Source organism: Choristoneura fumiferana, chromosome 28 (assembly GCF_025370935.1).
Source record: "Choristoneura fumiferana chromosome 28, NRCan_CFum_1, whole genome shotgun sequence".
Lineage (NCBI taxonomy): Eukaryota > Metazoa > Arthropoda > Insecta > Lepidoptera > Tortricidae > Choristoneura > Choristoneura fumiferana.
The window spans coordinates 650,102-660,597 of record NC_133499.1 but is presented as its reverse complement, the minus strand read 5'-3'; the positions used below and the strand labels follow the sequence as shown (position 1 = coordinate 660,597).

The window sequence follows — 10,496 nt, the reverse complement described above, 5'->3', positions numbered from 1 at the left end:
ACAATATCAATTTTCGCTCCTAATTTCGATGCATAATATTAGTATATGACTGTTTATCAATGCGTAATGTACAGTAAAAATAATATAATATAATTATAGTATAATTATATTTATCCGTTGCTTAGTACCCATAACAAAATCTTTGCTAAGCTTACTTTGGGACTAGGTCAATTGGTGTGAATTGTCCCGTGATATTTATTTATTATTTTATTTTATAGATCTACTGATTGAATAATATTTTTTAACCCTCGACGCATAGAGAATGGTTTCATAAGTTTGACCGCTATGTGTGTCTGTTTGTGGCACCATAGCTCTTAAACGGGTAAACCGATTTGAATGCGGTATTTTTTATTTGAAATCAGGTTTTCTAGCGATGTTCCTTAAACATGTTTTTATCAAAATCGGTTCAGCCGTTTTTGAGATATTGAACTTTGAAGCGACAAAGTCGGGGGTTTTCCAACTTTTTGTTGGTAACGTTATAATTTATCGTATTTTTCAGAAAAGTTTGTATTTATCTTGCTATCTCAACTAGCTTACTGAAGTTTACTGAAGCTTATTGAGAAAGAAAGATAATACGAACTTAACCGACAAAAACCGGCCAAGAGCGTGTCAGACACGCCCGAAATAGGTGTTCCGTAGCTATTACGAAAGCATTCAGTAATATTTTTCTAAGGATTTCGTATTTGCAAGTTTAGGTATATTTTATACCTTAGGCTGCTATTTACTCTTAAACTACTAATAATTCTCAAGCAAACTCAGCCGTTATAGTTTTCCTTCAAAGTTTGATATACTTGCTACCATCCTGAATTTTTTCAAATTTTTCCACCCACTGGTTTAATTGGCAAAATGGCCAAAATGGCCAAAATGGCAAAAACGGAACCCTTATAGTTCCGCCATGTCTGTCTGTCCGTCCGCGGCTTTGCTCAGGGACTATCAGTGCTAGAATATATATGTAAACTATGCCGACAAAAGAGTACATAAAAAAAAAAAAAAAAAATTAATTACCTCCCATAGACGTAATGTGTGGGTGATTTTTTTTTCGTCCAATCTTTTAATGTGGAGTATCGTTGGATAGGTCTCTTAAAACCATTAGGGGGTTGCTAAAATAATTTCAAATCGATTCAGTAATTAGTTTGCAAACTATTCAACTTTAAAATCTAAACCAGTGGGTGGAAAAATTTGAAAAAATTCAGGATACTACTAAGTATATCAAACTTACAAGGAAAACTGTAACGGTTAAGTTTTCTTGAGAATTATTAGTAGTTTAAGAGTAAATAGCAGCCTAAGGTATAAAATATACCTAAACTTGCAATATACCGTACAAAATACGAAATCGAAAATATTACTTATTTTTTTCGTAATGGCTACGGAACCCCTATTTCGGGCGTGTCCGACACGCTATTGGCCGGTTTTTTTTATCAAACAGCTGGCAAACGAGCGGGCGGGTCACCTGATGGTAAGTGATCACCAGAGATCGGAATTTTCACGGCATTGTTGATCTGTCAGTGACTTCTCACTTATCGACTCTATCTAAATAATATCGATACGAGTAATGATATTATCGTTAAATAATAATCTTAATATCTTTTAAAGACAAGAATGGAACACTTATAAGCACTACAACAGACTTTAAATATGAAATTGAATTATTAAATCAGAAATTGTTTCAACTATGTTCTCTTTTTTAATCCCCGACGAAAAAGAGGGGTGTTTTAAACCAATTGTAGTCATATCCATATTACGTATATTGTTCGACATGATTTTGACGTAAATTGCATCCGTCATCCGCCCACTGGTTATTGGGCAAGCATGCTCCACCTTAGTACAGATCATCTTAGTGATTTCGAAAATACAAACTGAACCCCCTCCTCAGCATTCCGTGCTGCGTGCTATAACCCCTACACAACTGCTGGACAGGAATCTAGACACGAATTTTTGCTATGCATACATATATCAGGTTGCTTATTTCTACTTTGCTACTTAAGCAGCAGCACTAGCGACATCTATGTGGCGTCGCCAGACGTCACACTCTTTCGGAACCAACCGCTCACCCAGACAAGAGATGTCGCTACTAAGCAATCAAATTATGATTGGTTTTTTGGAGTCTTTTTTTTAAGTAACAAATTTGGTGTTAAAATAAAATAAAAATACAAAAAAGACTCCAAAAAGCCTATCATAATCTTAGTGATTGTAAGACGCTGGTCTAAATTAATTCACACTCAGTGCCGAGACAACATGTTCTGGTCTGTTCCATGTCTTGACTTCTTCCATGACTGTTACAAGAAATGCTTGCGAGGATTAAGAAAAGCACAGAATACATATAGAAACTCATGGTTTTAAGGAGTTTCCCAGGGGACGGAACCACGGCCACGGGGTACAAGACAAACCCGATCCACTTTAATCCATATCCCCGCAGTACTCCGCTAGAAACTCGAGGAACAGCGTGAACTTCCCGCTCGCGGAGCGTGACCAGCGGTTTGACACTGACTTCATGCACGCCGACAGGCTTTCCAGCGTGTTCTGTGGACAAACATGTTATATGCTTTTTCATCACACTTGCTCGTAAACAGTGTCGAAACATGCAGGCTACCTTGGTTGCAACCACCCAAATAAAACCCTCAACCTTAATGTGCTTGTCATGAAACCCGTGGTCGGTCAATGAGTCATTGCGCGTACAAATTTTCTTGTCATGAAGCCCAAGGTCGGTCAATGAGTCAGTGCCCGTACGCAGCTACGGGCTACGGAGATTGGCGCTAGCATGAGCGCAGCCTAAGGTATCGCCAATATTTGGAACAATTATATTTTTTCTTTTACAAATAAAAAATTTTACTCGCAAATGTGATGAAAAACATTGTATGTCGCACGGGCGGTACTAGAATTACGAACATCGACTCATTAAAGCCGTCGACTCTCGTTCGTAATTCCTTATTTACCGCCCTTAAGACACAATGTACTATTAAACCATTAGACGACTGAATAGCCAAGTGGTTAGAGAACCTGAATAGGAAGCTTGAGGTCCCGGGTTCGATTCCCGTCTCGAATCGTATGAATAAAACGAATGTTTGCTCTCGGGTCTTGGATGTTTAATATGTATTTAAGGATATATCTACGTATATAAAAGAAGAAACTGACTGACTGACTGACTTATAGATCAACGCACAGCCCAAACCCCCAGCGGTCCTAGAAACTTGAAATTTGGTACAGGGATTCTTTTTATGATGCAAGTAAGCACTAAGAAAGGAATTTTAGAAATTCATTCCCTAAAGGGGTGAAATGGGGGGGGGGGGTGAAGTTTATATGGAATTTTCTCATTTCTGGACTTAGAGGTATGAAAGGCCACGCGGAATAGGAGCTCCGCTTCCTAAGTCTTTGAGTCAAAGAATTTTAGACCACTTGCTCTTTAGACCAGTTGTTTCTTAGACCACTTGCTACTTAGACCAGTTGCTAATTTGCTGCTTAGACCAGCTGATTTTTGAACAAAATGATACTAACCCTTTTTGTGGGTATTAAGGTAACAGTATGTTTAAGGAATGTATCTTTTGATAGCATTGAATTAGAAGTTTGATTTTTTCACAGCTTCAAGGGACCATAGACCTGAGTATATGGTTTTAATTTCAACTCGATACCTCCACGCGTTACCGAGATAAAGGGTCTAGACAGACAGACAGACGGCCAACAAAATGATGCTATAAGGTTTCCGTTTTTTTCTTTTTGAGGTAGGTACGGAACCCTAAAAAGAACGAATTGAAACACTCACCTGTGGCCAATCCTGTCTATAAACTGCTAGACACTGCTCAGTCAGCGAATCCTCACTCAAGTAATCATACTTAAGCAGATACACTAGCACGGTAGCCATGGCCTCCCACACATCCCCACTCTTACACTTGGACGTATTCAACAACACAATGTTCCTCGGACACAGGATACGGTCAAAAAATTCTAACAACTCCGTACTGTCGCTTTCAACGACGCTCACAGCAGAGTTATTCGCACTTATGTTCGAATTGAAACTTTTGGTTATAGAAGGGCTATTAGGGCTTAACGGGCTTCGAGCTCTAACCGACGGACTGAGGACACTTATAGAGTTCGGGCTGACCGGACTCCTAGCTCTTATTGAGCTTTTTTGTTTATAACTATTCGGGCTTAGAGGGATTTTGACACTGATTGAGTTTGCACTGGGTGTAATCACTAGATTTTTGACATTCCGAGCACTTTTCACTGGTTTTTCATCTTCGTCGCTGGTGACCGGGGTCGGTGCCCGGTCGTCCTCGAAGTTCCTCAGGTCGGGGGAGAGGTCCCTCCGTTCAGGGAGGTCCGGCTCTTGGGGCTCGTTCTTCCTTCTGTCAGGGCAGCACACGTTCCAAATGGAGTGGAGCTGGTTCAGGAATGCCTCGTTGACTTCTTTGGGTTTACGGCTGACTGCAAATTAAATTGATTAATTTAAGGATGCTTTCCGAAATATATCGTAAAAGTGAAACATAAAATAACGTGTGATGAACATTTTAAAAAAAACCATGCCATAAGTCGGCTTGTCCAGTGGAGTGGAGCGAGGCACCAGAGCGAAGAGCGAGATAAATATCCACTAATAATATTGTTTAAAATCTCCACTCCTCCTTAGTGGACAGGGAGCTGATAACAAGCTTAAAAATTTATGCAAAATCTGGAAAATTCCGCGAATGAAAAACAGTCCACAAATCCGCACATTACTTGTTAACTTCGCTCTGTTATCTTAGCTCCGCGCCCATGGACACCTCGTAAACCTCGTAAGGTCCAACACCCTAAATTTAGGACACATACATGTCAAAGCTAATGTTAAACTTCACTAATAGGGAATATTGCTGCAATTTTCTGCCATCAGAGTGCAGCACTAGCATAAAACCATAAACAGTTTTTTTAGAGTAGGTATCTGAAATGCCATAACACCATATCGAAAATACAAACTGAAATATAGATGCACAGAAAAACCAGAAAAATTAGACTAGCGCCACAGAATAAGTAATAGTACAAGTACAGAAGTTTCACTGCCGTACAAAAGTGACGTTTAGGCGTAAGAATCGTGCCTACTTTATGCTTCTCTGTCTATCGCATAACTCGTGTTCACTCGCACGCGTTGAGTCGCACTGAATCGCCTCAACGTTGGGGAGGCCCGGTATGTACTTGTAGCTCGGCGGCGGAATGGCCTAGTGACACCCCCCTGCTAGCGCTGGGAACCCTGGTCCTCGGCATTCCGTGCCACGTGCTATACCGCTACACCACTGCTGGACAGCGGTACAGACACGAATTTCTACTATGCACCACATATCTCAGCCTGTTTGTTTCTTATTTAGTCACTTAAGCAGCGACACTAGCGACATCTATGCTGTAGCCCTCATCGAGAAACTTTCAGCACTCCATTGGAACTAACCGCTCACCCGGACAAGATATCGTTATTAAGCAATCAAATTAAGATTGTTTTATTGGAGATTACCTGGGTTCGATTCCCAGCGCTGGTCTAATTTTTCTGGTTTTTCTGTGCATCTATATTTCAGTTTGTATTTTCGATATGGGTTTTACGGGATAACCGTAAAAATAACAAAAAATTGGAATTGAAATAAAAAATACAAAAAGATTACAAAAGAAAAAAATATATATATATTGCTAAAATGCAAAATTATTGTGAAAGACTGTTTGTTTCTAAATAAATAAATAATAAAAAAAAAAAAAAAAACAACCATAACACCATATATTTCACAATTTTTTTTGGAAATACACCTCTATCGTTACTATTGATGTAAATATCATGTTATTTCGTTACTTATAAATATAATCATGATTTCGATAGGTACTAATTCTTTGGTCATGATCTGTCATAGCGAGCGCAGAGCTTTGCCTAATATGTCCTATGTGTGACTGACATTAAGGTTCAAATTCTAATGATCAACATTTTGACGTGCTCTCTCACCATAGACAACGCACAAGTCCACGCTGAGCTGTAGTATGGCGCGCGGCGCGCCCCGCCCGAACAGGTTGTGCGGCAAACAGGCCAGCGCGCAGCCGCCCAGCGCCGCCGACAAGCCCGTCGGCTCCTCGAACTCTAGCAGGAGGCATACTTGCTCCTGGAAACATAAATACATACTGATATTATAAATGCGAAAGTTTATGTGTTTGAAAGAAAGAAAATATATATTAAATATATTGACCCGGATAACTCACGTCTTAAATCGAGTTTAGCTCGACATGTTTCGGGCTAATCCGTAGCCCTTCGTCTTCGGAGCAACACGCCGCCGCTCTGCTCGCGCGACTACCCGACGAAACTGACACCGGCACACAACTACCCGCGTTTTCATCATCATAACGAAGACGAAGGGCTACGGATTAGCCGGATTATTAGATTAGCGTGTGTTCCCGGGGGAACAGCGCGCGATAACCGAATACCACGTGGACAAAAGCTAGTAAAAATATAAATAAGTTTAGTTAAAAAAAAATGCTGACTGTCATTGATATCTACATACGAAGGGGCGTTCAATAAATTCTCGGTATTGATATATTTTAAACCTCTTTAGTTATTTTTTTAATACTGGCCGCTAATTATCTGTCATTGACAGTAAAAAAAGTAAAATTCAAATTGGTAACTTCTTTTGTTTCTCTGCAACAGCGGAATAAATATGATCACTGTAAACGATTTTGCAGTGTTGAATAAATGAGGGCTATCGCGTATGAATTCGCCGCTAGAGGCGCTAGTGTAGCGTGAGGTCTCCGAAATGTCAAATCTCATAGTTTTTGGGTGAGCTACGCGGGTTTATTTATAATTAGAATAATTTTGTGAATATTTTGCAATATCTGAAATTATTTATGGCAAATATGCGTTCCGGGGCAATGAATGTCTGTGTTTTGAGACAGTTTTGTCTTACGGAAACCTTTTTCCTCCCTTTTTTCCGAACAAAACGGGGACTTTGCAACACTGTGGCATGCTCGATATTTTTATGGTACGGTTTTAAGGTGTATTAAATATGATTTTAATCTAAACTTTGTTTTCACGCCCGTAATAACAGACTTTGAAAGCCATACTTAAAAACCTCACGCAACAGTGCGCCATCTAGTGAGACAAAAAACGATAGCCCTCATTGGAGCGCCGAGCCGTTATAAAATTCTTGACAAAACAGGGGAAAAATCAAAATACCGTAAAAGAAGAAATGGATTCTGTTCACCGCGAGTCTGCTCCTTCTTTATCTACGATCCAGAAGTGGTCTAGTGAATTAGAGCATAGTAGGAAAAAAGCATTTGAGAAAAATGCGAATGTAAAATTTTGCTACTAGGAAATAACGCTTCTGGGAAATTGATCTAGCAAACTGTTTACAACGTACAAAAACCAATCATAATTTGATTGCTTAGAAGCGACATCTCTTGTCTGGGTGAGCGGTTGGTTCCGAAAGAGTGACGTCTCTCGATGAGAGCGGAACATAGATGTCGCTAGTGCTGCTGCATAAGTAGCGTAGTAGAAATAAGCACCTGAGATTGTATGCATAGGAAAAATTCGTGTCTAGATTCCTGTCCAGCGGCGTTAGGGTTAAAGCACGCAGCACGGATTGCCGAGGACCTGGGTTCGATTCCCAGCGCTGGTCTCTTTTTCTGATTTTTATGTGCATCCATGTCTCAGTTTGTATTTTCGATATGGTTTCACGGGATACCCGTAAAAGTAACAAATTTGGAGTTGAAATAAAAAATACAAAAAGACTCCGAAAAACCAATCATTGTTTACAATGTGTTACCATTAGTTTCCAAACAATACAATACAATACAAATATTCTTATGCACACCATAAAGCAGTAAAAAAAACTTATAATATAAACACTTAGATTCACGGTAGACAATAGGCGGTCTTATCGCTTAAAAGCGATCTCTTCCAGACAACCATTTGGGTACAAGAAATTATATATGTTACAAAAATAGGTGGCGGAAACAGAAACAGAAAATAAAAACAAACAAAAAATCAATAACATTAAAATAAATACAAATGAAACAACTATATAAATACATACATGCAATACTATACAATACATAAACCACTAACATAAAACAGCAATATAAATTAACAATAAGGCCGTAATGGGAGAAAAAGGATAAGAAATTAGGAAATAAAATAGATAAACACAGAAAGACTGAGGACAGAGCTAAGAAGGCAGTGTCAAGAAGTCAAACTTGACTTGTATTCGTCTCTCTCACCTTCAAGTTGATTATAGCGGATGCAGCACTAACGGCGACCTTGGAGTCGAACGCGGCGGCCGCGTCGCATCGCGTGGCGTCGCATCGCGTGGCGTCGCATCGCGTCGCGTCGCAGCGCGCCGCATCGCCCAAACTTATCAGGTTGTGCATTTCCGCTTCTATGTCCTTACAGAGGACCGCTGGAAGTTAATAAATAAATAATAAATAAATAAATAAATATCACGGGACAATTCACACCAATTGACCTAGTCCCAAAGTAAGCTTAGCAAAGCTTGTGTTATGGGTACTAAGCAACGGATAAATGTAATTATATAGATATAGATACATACTTAAATACATAGTAAACACCCAAGACCCGAGAACAAACATTCGTATTTTTCATACAAATATCTGCCCCGACACGGGAATCGAAGCCCGGGAGTTAATGGGGTATAAGTTTGGGGGAGGATTTTTGTTTGTTTTGTTCAGTATAATTGAGAAAGAGTTTTTGTTAAAAATAACATTTTTGATAAAAAAAAATCAAATTCAAAATTCAAATCATTCATTCAGTAAATAGGCCGCAATGGGCACTTTTAAACGTCATTTTTTTAAACTACCAGCGCTTTCGGAAAGACCATCATTGCCAAGAAGAATGCGCCGCAAGAAACTTGGCAGAACGTCATTTTTTCAACATAAACATAATTACAAATAAAATACTTGAAAACTACAGTATACAATTAAATATAAAAAAATAATAATAATAATACAGGGATGTATGGGGTCCCTTAGTTACAAAACTAAACACTAACTATTATCTACGTTCAGTGGAAGTGTAGACTGCTTCCACCGTCATAAATAAAAATAAAAAAAAAAAATCTGAAATTTACATTTCAGGTCAAGTAACCTTTAAGCTTTTGGATTCCGAAGGCAAGCTCACGTCTGCCGCCCCCAAAGTTAGCTCAGATACAAGCTTCTTTACTGATTATACTTTCTGTTGACTGTACTTGCATTAAAGTCAAAGTCAAAATATCTTTATTCAACTTAGGCAACAAGCACTTATGAATGCCAAAAAAAAACTAAAAACGTCGTTGACTTTGACTTTGACTTTGAAGGGATCGCTAATGCGGGTCGGAATTATTTCCAAATATCCCTGTCCATGATATAATCATTAACTTTATAATACGCCTTAGATATTAATGTCTTCTTGACAATAGATCTGTCATCTAATCTACTTCTCCGTACCAAATTTCAAGCCGATGCCGCGATGCCATTAACCGCTGAGGAGTTCCGTTCTGCGGAGACGATCCTGGCCGGTCTACCAGGATTTCACTACCAGATTATTGCATTGTCACCAGATTTACATAAGTATGCAAAATTTCAAGTTAATCGGACAACTGGAAGTGGGCCAAATTTAGCTTCCAAGATTTAACCCAAACAAACAATCAGCTCGCTGCCGGCTGTTCCCAGTGCCCACTCTGCCCACGCCCACTCACCAGTGCTGAGCCAGTGGTCGTGCGCTCACAGCGCGCTGCTGGCTCGCTGGCGGCTGTTCCCAGTGCCCACTCTGCCCACGCCCACTCACCAGTGCTGAGCCAGTGGTTGTGCGCTCACAGCGCGCTGCTGGCTCGCTGGCGGCTGTTCCCAGTGCCCACTCTGCCCACGCCCACTCACCAGTGCTGAGCCAGTGGTTGTGCGCTCACAGCGCGCTGCTGGCTCGCTGGCGGCTGTTCCCAGTGCCCACTCTGCCCACTCACCAGTGGTCGTGCGCTCACCGCGCGCTGCTGGCTCGCTGGCGGCTGTTCCCAGTGCCCACTCTGCCCACTCACCAGTGGTCGTGAGCTCACCGCGCGCTGCTGGCTCGCTGGCGGCTGTTCCCAGTGCCCACTCTGCCCACTCACCAGTGCTGAACCAGTGGTCGTGCGCCCACCGCGCGACGCAGGCCCTCGCCGCGCGCGCCGCGGCCGCGTGCAGGGCCGGCGGCGCGTTGGGCAACAACGCGGCGAGCGCGGCGGACGCGCGCTGCTGGATCGCTGGAGTCTGTTTCGCGGAGTCGCGGAGCTGGGAGAGGTGGCTGGCGTACAGCGACTGGAGGGTTTTTAGCAGCGCTTGCTGTAAGTTACATTAAAAATAATAATTATTTATTTAACATACAATTCTGTTACAAAGGTCCTTGTAATAGATCGAACTCTGTCCTCTAAATAGGTTAATGTTTTAGGATTTATTAACAGACAAAAGAGATCCAATGAAACAAGATTTTTCCGAACAGATACATATTTTTTGACATTCATAAATGCTTGATAAAGCCTTAATTGATG

General features: G+C 40.8%; 1 protein-coding gene across 1 annotated transcript in view; it reads right to left on the bottom strand.

Moving 5' to 3' along the window:
* Positions 1 to 1,721: 1,721 nt before the first annotated feature.
* The window catches only part of dlt (codanin-1 like protein dlt), a 27,531-nt gene continuing 18,756 nt past the window's right edge, over positions 1,722 to 10,496 (bottom strand). Inside the window, exons 12-16 of the mRNA XM_074109410.1 lie at positions 10,080 to 10,290; positions 8,203 to 8,381; positions 5,942 to 6,095; positions 3,758 to 4,419; positions 1,722 to 2,520 (exon numbers count right to left, since the gene is read on the bottom strand). Of these exons, the coding sequence (XP_073965511.1) occupies positions 2,398 to 2,520; positions 3,758 to 4,419; positions 5,942 to 6,095; positions 8,203 to 8,381; positions 10,080 to 10,290 (1,329 nt within the window). The 3' untranslated portion in view covers positions 1,722 to 2,397. The remainder of the gene's footprint in view (positions 2,521 to 3,757; positions 4,420 to 5,941; positions 6,096 to 8,202; positions 8,382 to 10,079; positions 10,291 to 10,496) is intronic.